This window comes from Anser cygnoides, chromosome 2, assembly GCF_040182565.1.
Source record: "Anser cygnoides isolate HZ-2024a breed goose chromosome 2, Taihu_goose_T2T_genome, whole genome shotgun sequence".
NCBI classification, from domain to species: domain Eukaryota; kingdom Metazoa; phylum Chordata; class Aves; order Anseriformes; family Anatidae; genus Anser; species Anser cygnoides.
The window spans coordinates 67,774,395-67,794,951 of record NC_089874.1 but is presented as its reverse complement, the minus strand read 5'-3'; the positions used below and the strand labels follow the sequence as shown (position 1 = coordinate 67,794,951).

The 20,557-nt window shown below is 39.0% G+C and overlaps 1 protein-coding gene across 4 annotated transcripts in view; it reads left to right on the top strand.

The window, feature by feature from the left end:
- Positions 1–20,557, top strand: part of HIVEP1 (HIVEP zinc finger 1) — a 122,101-nt gene that overhangs the window by 83,690 nt on the left and 17,854 nt on the right. For all 4 annotated transcript variants that reach the window (XM_066992310.1, XM_066992309.1, XM_066992311.1 and 1 more), the window contains exons 4-7: positions 1,323–7,258; positions 13,828–13,961; positions 15,245–15,420; positions 17,357–17,461. In XM_066992310.1, coding sequence (XP_066848411.1) covers positions 1,323–7,258; positions 13,828–13,961; positions 15,245–15,420; positions 17,357–17,461 — 6,351 coding nt within the window. The remainder of the gene's footprint in view (positions 1–1,322; positions 7,259–13,827; positions 13,962–15,244; positions 15,421–17,356; positions 17,462–20,557) is intronic.

Genomic DNA, 20,557 nt, shown 5'->3' with positions numbered 1-20,557 from the left:
GACTGTGAGAGTTTTGTCTGTGTATATGCTGTCCTAATTAGTCTTTTCTTACCTAGGAGTGCACATAAACCTCTGTTCCTGAGTACCTCTATATTTAGGTAACCATACTACGTGGAGTTTCTCAGCACTGCTTCCCAAAATGTGTGTGCAGCTGAACCTTTTTAGAGGCATCAGACTTCTTGTCACATCAGATCTTTCCTTTGTGTTGAATGTTGGCAATCAGACAAAATACGGTTTTGGCTAACAGCCAAACAGTTGTAAAGTTTGAGAAATTGGATTTACACCCACTTAATGTTTGGCTTCCTCTGAAGTCACTACCAGTTAGGCTATGATTGACTGTTTGTATGTTAGGAAGTACGTTTAAAATAGTTAATTGGCAGAGTAAATATGACACTGTTGAGGTAAACAAAGGTATATGTAAAAAAAAAAGTTTGTAAGTATCAACACTGAAATTCAGTCTGTCTGTATGTTTTGTTAGAGAAGTTTGGACTGTTTACAAATATAAGTACTCACTACAAAGTTATTCTGCTGAATAATATTCAAAATTGTTTGCTCTTCACTATGCTTCTGAAGGTCCCCATGCATACCTGCTTAAAACCAGCAACAAGTGTAGCTAGTAATGAAGTAATTCAAATTTATTTTGTTTCATGACGCACTAATAGAAGAATAATTTAAGTGTGACTGATTTTATTCCTCTGCAGTAGTTGCTTATCTGAAACGCTATTAAAGTTCAGTAACTGTAGCTCCCAAATACAGTATTTGACAGATGGTGTGGGTGGGTTGTGCCATTTCCATGATAAATCTACTTACAAATATAACCGTGCGGAAGTCATCTTCATTCCTTGACTAGTGTAACATATAGACAGAAAAGGTGACAACGCAACATGAAAATGGATTTGTGTCTTGGTTCTTCATTTTCCTGCTGTAATGATTTGAATTTTGGAACAAGTGCAAAAGAGAGATTTCTTTTTACTTTATCTAAAAAAGAGTTGCTATAAATACTAAAATATTCTTTCAGTAGCCTTTCTTTTCTTACACTTTCTTTGAAACTTTTCCTATAATGAATTACTTTTGTAATGTCTTAGTGCATCAGTTAGAAAGCATTATTTTTGCTAGATGGGAACAAACTGGATCTTTGCTAAGATACATTTGCTATTCAAAAAATACTGGAGGTGGGAGAGTTGGACAGTCCTGTTGCACCAGTGCTCACTGTGTGAACTACTCTTACAGCTGAAGCTTAGAGACAATAGAATGCTATAAATAAAAATATACTGCGTTATCCAGTTCTAATATTCTTTCTTACCCTCTTTGTGTTTTAACAGAAATCACAGATGCTAGTACTAGAGGAAACCCAGATACAATTAAGGGTGTGAAAAGAAAAAAGATTGTGACTGAAAACCATCTAAAAAAAATACCAAAATCGCCTTTGAGAAACCCCACAGAATCCAAGGTTAAACAAAATGTAGACCTTCCACCACTAAAAGTTCTTCCAGATGCCTCAGAAAATGCCACAGCACAGGACCACGTACCTGTGCAAAATGGAAGTCAATGTACCAGACAAAACGGGGGAGTGCTTAGTAGTGAGATAAGTGCTGAAACAACCAAATCTGAGATACCGATGCAGACAAAGCCTTCATCGACACATCAGTCCCTAGACTTGAGTAAGCAGGCAGTAGAGGATTCTGATGCGAGCCAGTTGAGCTCACCAGAGAAGAAGTCTCTCTCCAACTCCTTACCAAGTAAAACAAAGACTGACAGTAATGAATGTATTACTTTTGTTGATGGTAGTACGTCATCCCCATGTACACGTACTGCATTCGATGTCTTGTTAAAAGCTATGGAGCCTGAACTGAACATCTTAGCACAAGAGTGCCCCCATTATGGGGAGCAGATAGAGAAACTGAGACCAAATAATAAAATTGTAAGCACCTCTCCAAGTCTCACGTCCAATACAATGAGCGTCCAAAATCAGTCTGCTTTGTCTCAGCATGAGTTTACAGCTGGACCTCGCTATTTCCCATGTACATTGAACAACGTGCATGTAGCAACAGCTGCCAAGAGTGGACAAACACAGGTCCAGTCGGTTTCTCGTTCACAAGACCTTGTTACTGAAACCAGCCATCAAAATCACCAGGTTGTTATGTGTCCAAATTTCACAGGTTCCGTGGTGCAACAGCAGAGTCAAGAAAATGCCAAGCTCCAGCAGACATACAGCATAGCAGTAACTTCCTCTGGTGTTCACACCTCATCTTCCACTGTAACTCAGGGTTTTCCTCAAAATCAGTTAGTAGCTAGTTCATCTTCACCTTTGTCAGTTAACACACCTAGTTCAACACACTTGTCTATAGGTCCCATGTATAATTCAGCCCAGATAGCATCAGTTGTAAACCATGGCGTAGAACAAATATGTAACCTCTTGAAAGACCAGAAACCTAAAAAGCTGGGGAAGTACGTCTGTGAGTATTGCAATCGGGCCTGTGCCAAGCCCAGTGTTCTCCAAAAGCACATCCGATCCCATACTGGAGAGCGACCGTATCCTTGCATTACATGTGGGTTTTCATTTAAAACTAAAAGTAATTTGTACAAGCACAAAAAATCCCATGCACATGCTGTCAAACTTGGACTTGTCCTACAGCCAGATGCTGGTGGTCTCTTCTTATCTCATGACTCAGACAAAGCACTTAGCATTCATTCAGATGTGGAAGAAAGTGGTGAAAGTGAAGATGAAGGCACTGCTGATGAAAGACAAGATGATCAAGAACTGGAACCTGCACAAATAGTGAAAGTAATTTCAAGTGCAGAAGCTGTATGGAAGGGAAGCCCTGTTCCACTAAGTAACCCAGATTGCATCCCAGGTGATTCATTACACAATACAGAACCACAAGTAAGGGCAGCTTTACCAAAAGTAGTGGTTCACGCTGTAAATGTTTCTCCGTTAAGGGCCGATAGCCCCAAAGTAACAGATCTAGCACCAGAGCTTGCTGCAGCACAGAGAAAAGGAGATTTTAAAGTGACAAATCTTCAGTCAAATTTAACACATACGGCCTCATTAAAGGAAAATGACATAAAACAAAATCAGAAAACAGAACTGGGCCTATTAGAGGAGCAGCTGGGATCTGCAGTAGGAGCTGTGCATGCTCAGCTTCAGAGACAACAGGCAACCGATTGTTCCCAGGAACAGCAAGGAAAATGCCTTCTGAGCCCTAGAAGTTTAGGTAGTACTGATTCTGGTTATTTCTCTCGTTCTGAAAGTGCTGATCAAACAATGAGCCCACCAGCTCCTTTCGTAAGAGGATTATTGCCCTCTGAAAAAGATTCAAATAAAAATTTGCCCTGTGTACCAAGAGCAAGTGGAATGGTAGCATCAGTGGTACAAACAGTTTGTACCGAGAAAAATTTGATTCTCTCTGGCCAAATGCGACCTCCCATGGCAACAAAAACCCTTGAGGAGCGTATCTCAAAGTTAATTTCTGATAATGAAGCTGTTGTGGATGACAAACAGTTAGATAGCGTGAAACCAAGAAGAACATCTCTTTCGAGAAGAGGAAGCATAGATTCACCAAAATCCTACATATTTAAGGATTCTTTCCAGTTTGATTTAAAGCCTATGGGAAGAAGAACTAGTTCAAGCTCTGATATACCAAAGTCTCCTTTCACACCCACTGAGAAATCAAAGCAAGTTTTTCTTCTCTCTGTACCATCCCTTGACTGTTTGCCTATAACACGAAGTAATTCCATGCCTACTACCAGTTATTCAGCAGTACCTCCAAATGTAATACCTCCTTCTCATCCACTTAGAGGAAGTCAGTCATTTGATGATAAAATCGGTTCTTTATACGATGATGTTTTTGTATCAGGGCCTGCTGCTCCACTGAACCAAGGTGGACATCCTCGGACCCTTGTTAGACAGGCAGCAATAGAAGATTCTTCTACCGGTGAAAGCCAAGTTCTTGGATCAGTGCGACCTGCAGAAGAAAGTTATCTGGGATGTAATTTATCAAATGAATCTTTATTGCTAAGGAACAAGTCCCTGGCACAGGGATCAAATTTAGAAAAAAATAAGAAGTCCCCTCAGGTGCGAGGAACAATGTTTGAGTGTGAAACCTGCAGAAACAGGTATAGGAAACTGGAAAACTTTGAAAACCACAAGAAATTTTACTGTTCAGAGTTGCATGGACCTAAAACTAAAGCTGCAATCCGAGAGCCTGAACATAAAACTGTTCCAAATAGTATACAACCTCAAATTCTGCACTACAGAGTCACTACTTCAACTGGCATCTGGGAACAGACTCCACAAATAAGGAAAAGAAGGAAAATGAAAAGTGTTGGAGATGATGATGACCCACAACAAAACGACACAAGCACACCATCAAAGAATGCAGAATGCCAAAGTAAGCCAGCAATTTCTTCCAGTCAGTCAAAACTCAGTGCAACAGTGGTAGGTTTGCAACAGCCAAGCAACCTTCTACTTCGAAGTTCACAAATTCAGCTTGTGGCTCGAGGCACAGATCTGACAACAGAACCAAAGATGTCTCCGCTCATTGAAAAGGAGACAAGTTCAGTTATGCAAGAAAAGGTGGAGTTGAAAAGACAAGGGACTGGTATTTCAGTAATACAGCATACCAATTCACTGAGCAGAAATAGCTCATTTGAGAAATCGGAGTCATTTGAAAGAGTATCACCAGTTTCATCTCAAGAGCCCAACAAGGTTGCAAAACACCACTCTTTGAATGCAGTTGCAGTCCAAGAGGATAGACACTATCGTCTGAATACTTCCCAGCATCATCAGTCACTGTCATTAGAAGCACCTAGAGGGGAAGTTCAGGGAAGCCAAATAGTTTCTAATGAGAGGAACACACCACTTCAGACATCAAGACTCGTTCGCCAGCATAACATCCAGGTTCCTGAAATACTGGTCACAGAAGAACCAGACAGGGAACAAGAAAACCAGTGCAGCGATCAGGAAAAGACAGAAAGATTTAATTGGCCACAGCGCAGTGAAACACTGTCAAAATTGCCAACAGAAAAACTTCCACCAAAGAAGAAAAGAATTCGCTTGGCCGAAATGGAGCACTCATCTGCTGAATCGAGCATTGACTCCACTCTTTCCAGAAGTCTAAGTCGAGAGAGTAGTTTGTCTCATGCCTCCAGTTTCTCGGTGTCTCTCGATAAAGATGAGATTTCAAAGGTGGACAATCCTTCTAAAGCAGAACTTATTAGTAAGTCGTCAGAATTCCTTATGATTCCCACTGGCTCTCATGTGCTGGGCATGCCTGGCCCACATTACAGGGAAATGAGGCGTGCTGCGTCAGAGCAGATCAGCTGCACGCAGCCCTCGATGGAGGTTGTAGACTGCAGGAGTAAGTCTTTTGACTGTGGAAGCATATCTCCATCGAAACCTGCCTCACTCGTAGAGATAGCTGCTCCAAAACTGTCGTCTGGAAATGGAGTTACTGGACACGTGCCTCTGCTAGAAAGAAGGAGGGGACCATTTGTAAGACAAATATCTTTAAATATTGCTCCAGAAAATCATCCAGTTAAATTGACTTCTTCATTTCAGACAGTTCATACTACAGATGTGCCATTTCACAGGCTGCAGACCTCTAGCAAATCCTCAGCGGAGTTTCCTTTAAGTACTCAGCATTCTCAAACTCACTCCAGGCCTCACTCAGCAATTCAAAATTCTAATCCCATTAACCTGTCTTCAGTTCAGCAGCCTCTAGATCATGTTTTGAATAATCAAAGACAGCAATCTTCAATGCATCAGCCTTCCCAGACTTCTACTAAAACATCAACCCAAGGGGAACAAGTGAATTCATACACACTTTCTTGTCACCCTGATGAACAAAAGGATTGTTTTGCTCCGAAGTATCAACTCCAAGTTAAAACATTACATATAGGTCAGCCATACTCTTCTAAATTGCTAAAAAATAGTCTATCAAGTCAGACTGTCCCAAGTCAAGCTGGAGTGGACCAGAATGCGTCCTCCTTTGAGCTGCAGGCTAAACTGTCTGACAATATGTCTAATCCTTATTCTGTGCCTCCTCTAAAACAAATTGTCCCTAATAACTGCAGCAGTCAGATACATCAGATTCCTCCTTTTGTAGTTCCTGTCCGTATTTACAGTAGCATCCCATCCTATGGCTTTGCAACCGTTACACCCCTTCCTCAAATTTTAGTGACTCAGGATCAGGTAAACCAATCTATTTGCAAAACAAATGCTGTGAGAGTGCCAACGCTTGAAGGCAAAACTCAGCTGCCAAAATCTCACAAAGATCATCAGAGGACTTTGCCAAATTCATTTGAGTTTGAAAATTCAGTACCAGAAAGTGGAACCAGAAATTCTTCTTCGTCAAGCTCTTTGAATATTATTCAGAAAGTGCCAGTTAGTGGACTCTTCCCTCAACAAGAAGCTACACCTTCAAGTAAACGAATGCTTTCTCCAGCCAACAGTTTAGATATTGCCATGGAAAAACAACAAAAACGTGTTAAAGATGAGAGTGGAGCTGCTTGCATGACCGATGCCAGACCATTACATTCACTGAGCGTTCGATCTAATGACCTGGCTAATAAGCAAAAGAAACCAATCTTGGTGAGACAGGTTTGCACCACAGAGCCTCTTGAAAATCACCTCCTAGATCCTGATGGTGTTGCACAGAATGAAAAAAGCAGCAAAGCTAGTATTTCAGACATGCTGTTGCCTGACCGTCATTCATCTGAAACTGGGGTTTCAGAAACCCTGAGGGAGTCACCAGAATCTGAAGACATGAAGCCTTCAGCATCACCAGCGTTTGCAGTTAGAAAACCATCTGAACTGCCTCCAGTGAGTAATCAGAATTCTCTTTTAAAGGCTGTAGGCAGCAGTCAAGAAAGATCCCCAAGTAGCAGTCATGAGAGCAAGCAAATCAATAGCCAGAGTCAAGCAAAGCCTCTAACCATGCTGGCTGCAGTGAATACAGGAGAAATGCAGAGATTGTCATTTCCAAGCCTCAAGACCTCAACGAGCTTTACCTGGTGTTTTCTCCTGAAGAGGAAACCGTTACATCTGCTGCAAAACGATCAGAAAATTTCAGCCTACTCTACATGGACCATTAGTCCCAACAATCCTAATCCACTTGGTTTGTCAACAAAGGTAGCTCTTTCTCTCCTCAACTCAAAACAGAAAGTTGAAAAACCGCTATACACTCAAGCAAGAACTACTCATCCCAGGTCTGATGTACTGGTCTATTCAAGCAAGTGGAAGAACAGCTTAACCAAGGTACTTAACCTATGCCTGATATATACTGATCATTTATGGAGGATTTGCTTTGGTGATTGAGTTTGTTCATATTTTGGAGAATGTAATGTGCCTGACGTGTAATATATGCTCTTATTTATTTTAGTTATGCTGGATCAGGCTGCTAAAAAGATCTTAAGTAATTCCATTAAGAAACCTCTTCATAAGGATTTATCACTTTTCATGGAAATTAGTTCCCGGATTTAAATCTGCATATGAAATGTTTATTGTGACAGGATTGCGTTTTGCTATTTTTTAAATGCAAAGGGTATAACAAATAGTTCTGATAGAAATTTTTTTTAAACACCTAAAACAGGTTAATTCAAGATCATAGCTGCGTATTTTCCCTTAAAAATCTGCTGGTATTTTCTGTTATAAAAATATGCTTCTAGTGAACAGGTGTCCGTGGACAGCGTAAAGACATTTTTCACCATTGCTGATCATCTAACTGATGGAGGAGCAGTGCTCCACTTCCCTTTCTCCCACCTAGGTTAGTTGGTGGTGTGAAATAATGACAGAAATAGTGAAGTTTAAAAGAAAATTACAGCTTCCATAAAAACACTGGCAACTTCTTAGATTGATATGGCTACAAAGATGCCGTTAAATCTTGTGCAGTGGAATATGCTGAGGGTAACATTTGTGACACACATAAAACACAACATAACTCCAGAGTCAAATGTGGAAAAGAGCAAAGTAGTCACTTTTTGTTTCTTTAACCACCTTAGGGCTGCATGGATGTGATCAGGATTTACTAGACTGTGTGCTGATTTGCACTGAATTTGGCATTCCTAAGTAATTGGTGCGCCTCTGCAAATTGTTGAGTGTGACTCTTGGACCTATAGTATGGCAGCAAGTGTCACTGTCTATTTAGTGGATCACATAGCTTTTGTTAACTCATCTGTTATAGCCATAAAGCTTGCTGAGGAGAGCCTTGGTGTACAGTGTGATTTCACACTCTTCTTTGTCCTCTGCTGTGCCTGGGGTATGCTCATTGCCATGCTTCTCCTCTTAGCTGGCAAAAACAGAGGATTTCCATGGGGCACTAATTCTCCAGAATTGCTCAGAGGCTGTCTAGACTCACCTACTTTGGGGAGGTGAGAGCAATTGTTACTACTCTAATCTTGCAGTCTGCCATCTACAAAACTTTCTGGCCATCAGGCTGGGAATCAGGACCCATGGGGCGTGCATTCACTCTAGAGGAAGCATGCCACGGCTTCAGGAAAAGACATGCATTCCTGCTGATGTTGAGTGATGAAAACTTGCTCTTCGAGGTCACAAGTGGATGTTTCTGTGCTTACTGAGTGTTTTGCTAAAATACAAAGCTGTCAATGGGGGAAAGAGCAATAAGATGAGAAACTCTATGTAAGAGGAAGAATTAGTTGCAGAATTACAGGGGGAGTTGAGAAGATATGCAGAAACCCCTATGGCCAAAAGCAATAGAGTTAAATCTATCTCTCTTGATATCATTGGGAGATTTTGCTAACATTCATATTGGTGTTCAAAGCTTAGTCGATAATGTCTCATGTGGGAAATACAGATTGCTGACTTGCTGATAGTACTGCAACTAAATTCAGTTACTGGTTCCATATTAGTGTGCCTCCTTTTACTTAAACTCATATTGCCTTTTCTAGTGTGCTTCCTCATATGTTTTTTGAGATGTTGTACTTAAATAGTGCTAAATCTTTAAATAAATAAATAAATAAAAATTGGAAGGTTTAGCTTTTTTCAGCGTACATGGTTGAGCAATTTGTTCTAAGGAAGGCAAGTCTCTCGTTACTTGTGTTGTTGACTCATGCTTGTTTTATTTTTAAAGAACCGTCTATTAGAAGAAATTCTTAAATAACAAAGTTACTGTGTGCCTCACGAAGAATAAATTTTGTCTACAAACAAGTTCTGTTTAGAATGCAAATAATGGATAACAATACTCTGGAAAATATTTTGACAGCACCCTTTTAAGCATTCTAGGAGTTCTTAAATGCAGTAATAGGCAGCTGTCAGGTACATTTACACTGCTTCTTCCACAAAAGAACTACACTTATTAATCTTTCTTCAGTCTTTCTTGCTGACATTTTGCATCAAACACACTAGCAAGGTCAAGATGAAGAGTTCTTAAGCTCTGCTTGGGGCTGATTTACAGATTTTCTTCAGAGCCATTATGAAGGAAGAACATACAGCGAGAAACCACCAATAAAAGTTTAATTGGCATCTTAGACTGTACAAACAAGGTTCGGGGTGGCAGAAATTAAAAATTTTAAAGGCCTGATAGGTAGGATATGACCTAGGATATGACCTGACACCCCCAAAGTTTGCCTTGTTTCCCTTTCAGTGTCTCAGACTTTCCAGGATAATGAGGATGCTGTTAGAAGATAACCTCTGTGTTACCACTTTCTAGTTAGACTTGATAGTGGAATGGCTCGTGCCCACTTGGAAACTTCTAGTTACTGTCATCACAAGAGCCATGCGGAATGAGAGCAAAACCTGAAATTGCTCATTATGTTCATGCCTGGTAATTCTCCCACTGGCATCTTCTGGTTGAGGTTGACAGTGGAACCAGAACATTGGTGGTCCTTTGGGAAGATAATATTCCATTAAAACAAACAAAAAAAGCAGCAAAGTAATTCTCTCTTACCTTCAAATGAATGTGATTGATTTCCTGCTTAAACGCTTGGCAGGGTCCTGAGTTCATTGGAGAACCACAGTTTAGATTGCAAGTCTTTGAGGGTTGTGACTGTCATTCAGAAGATGTTTGCTTGAGTGGTTTGCACATTTTAACCCTGACCTGAAAGAGAGCTCTAAGGGTCACTATAATACAGTTTATAAATAACTACAGAAATATGGTGTTGTTACCCCTCACCTCTTCTCTCACAGTCTCAGCCCTTTCCAGAGAGATGTGGAGCATTCTGCTAGGGGGCTTTAACTGCAGATCTCACAAAGGTAAACCATCCCTAGTTTTGCCCCCAGAACCAAGTCATGTTTACTGCGATCTCACATTGCTGCATAACTGCTACTAATCACTGTCACAAAAAGGTAATTCTTTCAACAATAGATGCCATGGGAAATGAAGAGATGTGAACAAAATGCAAACAATAAGTAATCTCGGGACTTTGTTTACTCTTCACAACTCACTGCTCAGAGTCAATAGGTGAAGTTGTCACGTTCCAGTGATTCAAAGAACAAACCACAAAGTGGGATTGTGGAAGAAGCTCCTGGAATGAACACAGCATGTTAAAATGTAACATGGGGTTCACCTGTATGGAAAAGGCTTATTTTATCTCCCTACTCCTTATTTTTTTTAATGGTTTGATTCGTTAATATTTTTTGCCAGTTTTTGTTGCCTGAAATCATTGGTGTTGCATCAGGAGCTCTGTCTCAAGCCTCTGCTTTGTTTTTTTGGCTTTTTTCTATGAGGTGAATCAGTAAAGTTTGAAGTATGCCAGCGTGAAGATCTCCAGGCATGAATAGGCTGAGGAATGGAAAGCTTCTACTAACTGAAAAGCTTTCCTTTCATGGATGATGGGCCACAACTGTCCAACTCACCAATGGAAAGTAGTTAAATTCAGAAGATTTTTATGTGTAAACTAGTAAAAGTTTAAAAAGTAAAAAAAGTGAAAGTAAAAAAGATATTAAAACCTTTTCCCTCAAGTGACTGGGTGCCAGTAGGAAAAATGTTTAATGGATATTGTCTGAAATTTATAACTTCAATGATTCAGGCTCTGAGCATTTTTTTTGTGTGTGGTGGGGTTCTTTTTGTTTGTTTGTTTTGTTTTGTTTTGTTTGTTTGCTTCCGAGGGGTGTTGTAAAGTACCAGAAGTATCTATTGAACTCTTGTCTCTGGACAGCCCTAACAGCAGTTTTGTTTTGTTTTGTTTTGTTTTCCCCAGTTAAAACTGATATAAATCTGATATAAATATCAGTAATTGGAGACAGTAGAGTGAAATTGGAGCAAAATAAGTAAAGTAGAAATGAATCATGGTCTATGTCTCTATAGTAGGAGAAAGAGAAGACTTAGAAGTGGAAGGTGTAAGCAATTGTGGAGAGGAAAATTCTACTGCACTGTCATTTTTTACCCTTCACCCTGATATGTGTGGGGTTTTGTTAGGTTTCAGGTGAGGTATGGTAAAGTATTTGCATGCAAGAAACCTATGCTGCTTAGAGACTGATCCCTCTTGAAGATTTACAGAGGGACCCAAATCTTATTCAGCATCAGTGTGGAATTTTCCATAAAATTAAGCATGTTTTCTTCATTATCAGTGAGCACTTCTGTAGATTTCTGTGACAAGCTCGATGTTTCTCTTAGAGCATTTCTGGAATGGCAGCATTTTGCATGTTTAAGACACTGAAATAGCTGCTAAAAGTAGCATATAATCAGTAAATTAAAGTACATCAGTGGGAGGTAGATGGTAATTTGAACATCTATGTTAGACTGTCTTATCTTTGTATTGTTTGTATTAAAAAAAAATAATAAATTAAATTAAAAAAAAAAAAAAGCAAAGAAGGGGGTAGAATCCCAGAGCCTGTTCCTAGCTTTTGTACTCTAGGTACTTTTGTGAATATATAATATATAGTTTGGGTAACAACCTGGACCAGATACATCTGGAATCTTTCTTTTTCCCTTGTCTTTCCATTGTTGAAACATAAGTGTGGAAAGTAAACATAAGTTTAGCATCTAGAGATCAGGTACTTAAAGATTGCGTTATTTCAGATGCTGGGAATATTTATACAGTATTAGGATTATTGCATATATTCTTTTTTTTTTTCCAGTACTCTTTTCCTTGTTAAATTATAAATGTCACCTTGTTACTCTTTATTTACAGTGGAAACAAAAAGTAATTCCGATGTATATGATACAGGAACTACAAGTTGAGTTACAATTGGATTGCTATTACCGTAGCAAGCTCATCTTCTGCTATCTCATCCTAACCATCTTTTCCTCCACTTTGTACGAATACTGTTAAAACATGCAGGGTGAAATTTCTTTCTTCCTACACACAGGCAGAGTTGTCATGTGTGCTTTGGTAGGACTGCTCAGATGCTTGAAAATCCATCCCAAATCAGTCACATAACCATGTGAGAGCATATGGACTGGAGTGGTACATGCAGCCTGTGCAGATTGCCGAGGATTTGAACCTGATAGGAAGTCGCTTTTCCTCTGATCCATGTTAATTCCTTATCATCCCCATTCCTCCTCAGAGGGGAAGTAAATACAGTGGCAGAGATTGCAGGGAGGGCGATGGGCGAGAACCGGGTGCCAGAGCGATGTCACCTTTGATGCATGTAATGACCAGTGTAAATCATCAGTCATTTTAAGGCAGCCAGTGAAAGCCATTCCTCTTGCCAAGAATTCTCAAGCTTGCAGCATTAGGTTTTATAATGAGTAGAAAACATAAGGCCAGTCTTTTTTCTCCCATCATTTTATTCACTTATCAATATGAGCAAATGTGGTAATTATGCCAGCTATGTGGGTAGAACAGTTTATAAATACAGCAGTAATAATTGCTAGCTAATTGGATCTTTCCTTCATTGTTGCCCATTTTATAAATATCCCAGACTTGGAAGGAGTAGATTTTAATTGGTAAGTGTTGGGGGAACTCATCCTCTTTTTTTTTTTAAACAAAAAAAAGGTTTCTTAATTAATAATAAAAGGAAGCTGAGAAAGGTACTTTTGTTCTGCTAGACCACTGGTACACTTTTTCTAGTAATTTGGCCTGGTAGCGGCGGATAGCTGTGGAGTCCTGCTCTGGAAGAGTTCTGGAGTCCCTGTTAGCAACCTCACCAAACTGGGAAGAGTCAATCCCCACACCACAACAGGAGTGTTTAATGAAAAATACTAGAAAACAGAAACATTACCTGTTAGTACGTCTCCTCAGCCTACCCCTTTTCCTCTTTGCTGGGCTGCAGGAAAGCAGCTCCTGGGACGAGGGAGCCCTTCGCTGCCCGTGCCCCTGGTAGGCAGCAGGCAGCTGGAGCTGGGAAGGTGCTACTTAAATGTCCAGGACTTGAGCCATGGGGAGAAAGCACTGCTAACTGTCTGTGCACAACTACTTCCTCCCTCCCTCTCTGTCAGGCTGTGCGGGATGGTGTCCGATGCTGCCACAGAGCCCTGCCTGCGTGGTCCGGTTGTTGCGTCTAGGGCAGTGGAGTTGGTCAGTCGCCTTTCAGGAAGCCGCTGGGTTTTATTGGAAGCGTCTTTTCTCTGTAATAGACCATGTGTGAGCTAAAAAACGTCACCTCTACCTTCCCAAAGGAAGGAAGAGACATCTCCTATGGTATATTCAAAGCATTCCTGGTTTCCTACAGTGCCATGATCTCCATATAGATTTGCCAGTCCACGAATATTCAGTGCATAGTAGAGAAGTTCAGTGCATATTAAAGAAGTTTAGCCAAAGATACTGTTTGATTCACGTATCTTAAAATTTTATATATATATATATATCACAATGGTGGCTTGTAAAAGGAATTATGTTTTTATTCCTAATACTTTGTATGTTTGAATGGTGTATGGAAGATACTAATTTTAATGATAGATGTATGTATATCTCATTTTCTTTCAGCAAGCATTAAATAGAAAAAAAATGACTGCATCTGAATTCAGCAATAAGGAAAACTCTGAATCAAGTACTGAGCATGATAAAGAAAATTCCTTTAACAAAACTGAACCAAGAAGAGTGAAAATATTTGATGGAGGGCAAGTATTTTACTTTGTGTACTAGATATTGTTGGAAAAATATTTTTTCTTGATTCTAGACTTTGCAGAGATGTTGTTTCCTGTTAGATTTATTTTAGACAACAGTTCCCATACTGTTGCCTGTGGATGTTGGTTTATGTTTCTGAGAAAAATGGAAAGTCACCAGAAGCATGGAGCCATGAGAGTTAAGGGGACATTATGAAATAAAGAACAATAGGCAGTGTGATTCATTTTTTTCCAAAGGGCAAACGTTAATCAGCAGTAAAGACAGCTAGATACAGCCACAGATGTAGCCTATTTTCCTGTATTTCTCTTATGTGATAAATAATATCTATTCTTCCATAAGCTTGTATAATTTTTGCCAGAGAGGATACAGTCTGGGGCAGTCCAGTTGCTGTCTGGAGGTTGCAGAAGTCCTGGTCTGAAAAGTTCTATGGAAATACTTAACTGAGAGTTCCCGTCTATGCACTGCAATATTTTTAAATCAGTTGCCTGGTGTGAGTAACAGTTGCTTTAGCCAGTGTTGTGCCGTGTACAACATCTAATAAAACAGAATTTTTAGTAGAAAAGTGTGCCAGTGACACTTCTAAAAGTTCTGAGCACAAATGGTATGTATTTTATTGTTCTAGTAATTGGTAATGGGCTCTAGGGCTTTCCATTGATGGATTTTTGTTTTGAGCCCAGTCTAGGCTAACAGTTAAGCTGTTACCAGCCACCCAGGTAAAACATTGCTATGTGCCTCAGCTTAGCTCCAGAAGTTGCAGGAACCAGGTCTCAGTTTGCTGTCCTAGAGTAGGGAGGTGAATGGTGGAAATCAGTCTAAGGGACTTTTTCCATCAAGAGACAGCCCCAATAGGTTGAGTCCTGAACACATTAACAGGAATGTTTAAAGACATCCCCAGTGTCATAACTGATGTTGTTCCTTCTCTGCATCCAGCACAGAGCATCAAAGATGCTCCTTTTAAAGCTTTCTCGTGGTGCCCAAACTCACTTCCAAGAGCTGACATTTTTTCAAAGTATATTCCCATGTTGCAAAGAAGAAATTTGAAATCTTGAAATGCTTAGTATCAAATGGCACCTTTATTAAAAAAGATATACCATTAATCCTAAACAAGTCCATGATTATGAGTTTAAGAAATAAATGCACAACTAGAAAATAGTTTCGTTTTGTTGTTTTCATATTTTAAATATTTATTTTTTTTAATTTCATAGATTATGGTTTCTAACTAGATTTCTTTTTCCCTTTACACCTAATTCCCTTATTCTTATGATGCTGTTACTAGGTACAAGTCAAATGAAGACTATGTGTATGTTCGGGGGAGAGGAAGAGGGAAATACATCTGTGAGGAATGTGGAATACGTTGCAAGAAGCCCAGTATGCTGAAGAAGCATATTCGCACACATACAGATGTCCGTCCTTACCATTGCAATTACTGCAACTTCTCCTTCAAAACTAAAGGTAGGAGTTGGTTTCCAGTGTACATTTTTCCCCTTTTTTTCTTCAGTGTTAAAGCACAATTCTTTCCTTCTCAAATTTGGCTACCTATAAGCCAAAGAAGTTGCTTCGCTGTGGAGTTTTGTTGACTAATATTTCCAGGATTTGAAGTCTCTGGTCTCCTTCTTTTCCTTTGTCTTCTGTATGCTTATTCAGATAATCACATCTTTATATGAACAAACTGTGTGGCATGTCGTGGTAGGTAAGAAATTAGACCAGAAAAGGAAAATATGGGATTATGGTGAAAGTTATGTCCCATCCCGTGTAGGGATGTGAGCACAGTTTTAAGCCCCCACTGATGATCATTCAGACGTATGACATTGGCGTATTTTGTACTCCTATTAGCACTCAATTGAAATGCTCCAGTCAAGAAATTGGCCTTTATTAAATTATTATATTAAAATGATTTCTGTCTTCTCAAAGGACAAAGTTCATTTTCCCCTTGATCTTATAAGACCCAAAGATGGACCCCTACTTTCTAAAGCCTGTTTACACAAGTACTTAAATGCATCCAAATTTAAATAGTAGGTGAAAGAGCCAGCATATGTTCATAGCCAAAATACTTTCAGTGAAAAATTGGAAGCAGTAAAATTTTTCTGAGCTTTGAACATCTTTTAGCTATAATTCCCCCCAGCTATAACCTCAGAAACATTTGTACTTTTAGTGGGCTTGAGACTACTCAGCAGTTAGGTGGAAAACTCAAGAAATAACACAGGATTGCAGAAAGTAGGATGGATATTTTTCAGATGTCTTCAAACCTAACACTGCTTCCTGACACCCTGGGGTGTCATATTGCTTTGTCGCACCATCTTTAAGATGAAATACTGGATTGTGAACCCAATAAATTCTGTTACAGTTTTTGCTGGGTAGGCTTGCTGGCCCAGTTCAGGTAATTAAGTTTTACCCATTTAAAAATCTCCCTTGCTTCAGTTGTAGAAGATGCTTGTACTTGATTCCTGTTCTACAGTTGCTGTCATGGCTGCTGCCATTACTAGCAAAGTTAGATGCAGAGCTGAGTGCTTGAAATTTGGTAAACCACCCTTCACGAAAGGACAATGTAGGCAATAATTTCATACAGGTGGGAATTTTGCTATTTGTGAATCAATAGCAATACCATATAGCTTCATAACAAGAAATTCAAAATTTGGGCTGAGGTCCTAACCTTATTTCAAAGTGGGAATTACATATTCCATAACTATGGAAGAGTCAGTATTTCACCCACTTCATTTGAATGTCTCAAAGAAACTGTTTTTGTAAGATAATATTAAGTGTAAAGTGAGTTGTTACTTATATACATTCAACATATTCATCAATTATAACTCCCTAATCGACTTTTAACTTTTTTCTTGATGATATCTGCCATACTTTCTTTCCAAAAGAAGTGGGAACAGTAGCTCATGGAGCCCCTCAGTAGTTATGCATTGATTTTTGAGATTGCGAGCGAATATTTTCAGGCTCTTATTATGAATAAAATTAATCTAGTTGTTTAGGTTGGCAGTGGAAATAATAGACACCATCACATACTAAAAGAGATGCAAGATATGAACTTTAGTTTCACATGGTAGTTTTCTGTCAATATAATTTTGAAGACTGAATCAGCCTTTATTTATATTTATCAGAAAGAATTGGGGGATATTTTACACGCATGCAAAATGCATCATTTTCTATGATTTCCACCCTATTCTATTTTATTTCAGTAAAGAACTGAGCCTGGGAACTAGTAGCATTCATGATGATGAATCTGCCATAGCCCTTGATAAACTTATATTGAGGGGCAAGGCTCTGTCAGGTGTGCAATTAAATTATACAGTTGGTTGTAAATGTAACTGAATGAGATATGGACGTGTGTATATTTGTATAGTCAAAGAGTATTTCATTTTTTTGTTTCTTTTTTCCTAAGGAAATCTGACAAAACATATGAAGTCAAAAGCACATAGCAAGAAATGCATGGATTTGGGAGTTTCAGTAGGCTTAATAGATGACCAAGATGGAGAAGAAGAATTTGGTAAGAATTTAAAATCTTTTCTTTACTGCATTGTGGTATCTATTTTATCGTCCCGGTTTCTTACCCTTTCTTTTCCAAAGCTATTTAATTCTTGTAGAGGGAAAAGATCCAGAGATAAAAATCTTAGAAGCTAGTCAAAGAGAGCAAGAAATATTGGAAAAACCTTCACCAAAATAAATGACAAGCATATGCTAAAGATATTTTGCTGCTGAATTTTTCAGTGTTACACAGTTTAACCTGATTGGTTTCACAGATAAATATGAGAAGATTGAAAGTACCAGAAGAACAGCTGTGTCTAGGGGGAAAAGAAAAGTGAAATGTAGTATTTTTTGAAAATAGTTGTGCATGAAATTGTCAAAGTTTTGAATACACATTTTGTAAATTTTATCGATAACACACCCCACAGAAATACATATATTTGCTGAGTTCTTTGCACAGGCTTTTCAAGGAGGCTGATTATCTTCAGGTATAGAGTGCTGTCCTTCACAAATAATTGGGCATAAATCAACAGATAGAGACCAGTTTTTCATCTTGACCTGTTCTACTCTTCCATTAGTGCCAAGAGTATTATCAAGATTACTTGTTAATAATTGAAATTCTGCACTTTCTGCACACCAAGACCACTCTACTGAAAAGGAGGTGAGATTGAGGACAGTCAAGGAGGGCCACACTGGGGTCATGTAGGCTTTGCTCAGCATGGTAGGAAAGATGTAGCTGCATCAGATGCAGTGAGATGTAAGACAGGTTTTTGTGTTAGGACTTTGGTTTGGGTCTCAATGTGTCTTGATGCAGTGGAGGCATTTTCTACTTCCTCGCACTTCTCAGCAGGGATTTGAGTCCTGTTGCCTTGCCTTGTATTTTTCTTTTTTCAGTGGAATGGTTTATTAGATTGTGGATGATGTTTTGAGAAACGAAAGCAGTGGGGTCTTCATTTAGACAGTAAAGGGCAAGAAAGATGAATGCACTTGCTCCCATATGACAGCCGCTAGTAGAATAAGAGAATCATCTTGAATCTAATTCTAAATTATGTTGGGAATATGACTCAGCTAGGATGATTCAGTAGTGCACTACATACTAAGAAACTTGCCTTTTCTATTTTTAGTGTTGTTAGTTATATTCCTTTTTAGTAGGGTTAAAACCTTTTCCCCCTTTGCAATTGAGGTACCAAACAACACAAAAGATAGGCAGCAGGACAATTTACTATCCTTTCCTCACAGATAAACAGTGTTCATTAACATTTTTAGCATTTGCTTGACAGGAAAATTGTCATCACTTTTTTAAACATTATTCTGTAGCTTTCAACATTTTATTCAGTTTTATAAACCACTAAGTATGTCCATTTTCTAGGAACTGAAAATATTTTATTGATTAAGTTGGTATTCCCAGTTACATACATGTGCAGTTATAATGTAATGGTTATTGTTTAAAATGTTGATTTATCAGTAATACCTTGTAGAAATAAGCCATTTCAAACAGTTGTGGAAAGATTGTTCTTCTTTGTCTCTAGTACTATATAACTGAAAGTGTCCTTATATGTTGTGTAATGGTCTATTACAGGTGTATGTAACCATACCATAAATATACTATATATTCCCTGAAATATGTTCTTTGTTTCAGTACGGTAGTTACTTAATAAATTAAAATATTATATTTTGGGGAAAAACAAACAAAAACAACAAACAGAAAAAAAAAAACACAAAAGACAAACATTTGCTAGGGTTTGCCACAAATCCATGAAATTATTCCAGAAATTCAATTTTAAGGCTGCAGTGTATTTTTTTTTCCAAACAAAACAGGGAACATTTTTTTTTTTTTTAACTGAGAACCCAGAAACAAACATCAACTTGGTGATGAAATCCGTATCTTTTCTAAATGATCTGGCTCAGGTACCCATAGCAAAACCAGCTGTGCAGCACAAAGCTCAACACGAAAAATCCCATCCAAGAAGCAGGGTAATTAAGCCCATGACAAACACGTGTCTGCCACAGCCAGCCCAGTGTAGCCTCTCTAGCTGCTGCACAACACAGTGCATTTACAATTATCCGTGGACATTCAATGAGTAGCCATACACTTCAAAAATATGATTTAATCTCTCAGCTCACCTAGCTGCATGGGAAGGTGTTTCTTATGATAATTCAGAAACTTGCTTGTTGGCCCATCTTTAAAGCAGAGTCAGGAGGAAAACAAAAAGTGCAAATTATTTGCATATGGGCTTTTTAAAATGTACATGGTTCTGCTGCGCTCTCTGAAATCCCATACATAGTAATCTTTTGGTTGCGTTTGAATGTAAGTGACTGTTTTTTGAGGCATGTAAGCAGTCTCCTTGCCTAGTGAAAAGGTGGGTTCAACCACCCTTTGGCTCCCCTTTCCCAGGGCAACCTGGCAGGGTTCGTCCCCACGGCACCCCCTCTCCTGCCAGGGCTGGGCTCAGGGAAGGAGTTCCCTGCCAGAGCCAGAGGTCTGCGAGGTCCAATGGCTTTCCTCAGCTGGAAAACAATGTGAGATGATGTGGAAAAAGATGCAGAAAATCTGATAAGAAATAATTGTGACCTCGGGGAAAAAAAATTCTTCTTTCCTGTAGGCTGTGCAAGGTTGGCTGGCTTCCTGACCCGCAGAATGTCTGTGTCTAGTTTCTTACCCAAATACTGATTATTCTTATGGCAATAGAAATGTCTACACCTTTCATTAAAATAACTAAGCTGTATATCTTCTGTCAAACTTTGAGTTAGAGAATTCCTTTCAGAGAGTTAGCAAGAAATTTAACAAAACCACCAACCTTTTACTTGCTAAGGAATTTGGCAATTCTACTTTTATGCATTTTTTTTTTAAGCACAGTCATGATTTGAATATATCAGATTGATATCAGAAGTTAGCTTTGCCCTCATGGTAGTACACATAATGAACATACGCATATTGAGTAAGGAGTGCAAAACTGTACAATCCTGAACACGGGCATGCACACACACACAACCTGTTTTTTCAGTAATATGAGAAACTGAAATTTTGTTGTGCTGTCTCATCTAGGGGAAAAAAAAAAAAGAGATGCCCTCTAGCTGTCTGAGAATATATGTGATCGGAGCTTTTAACATAGCATTC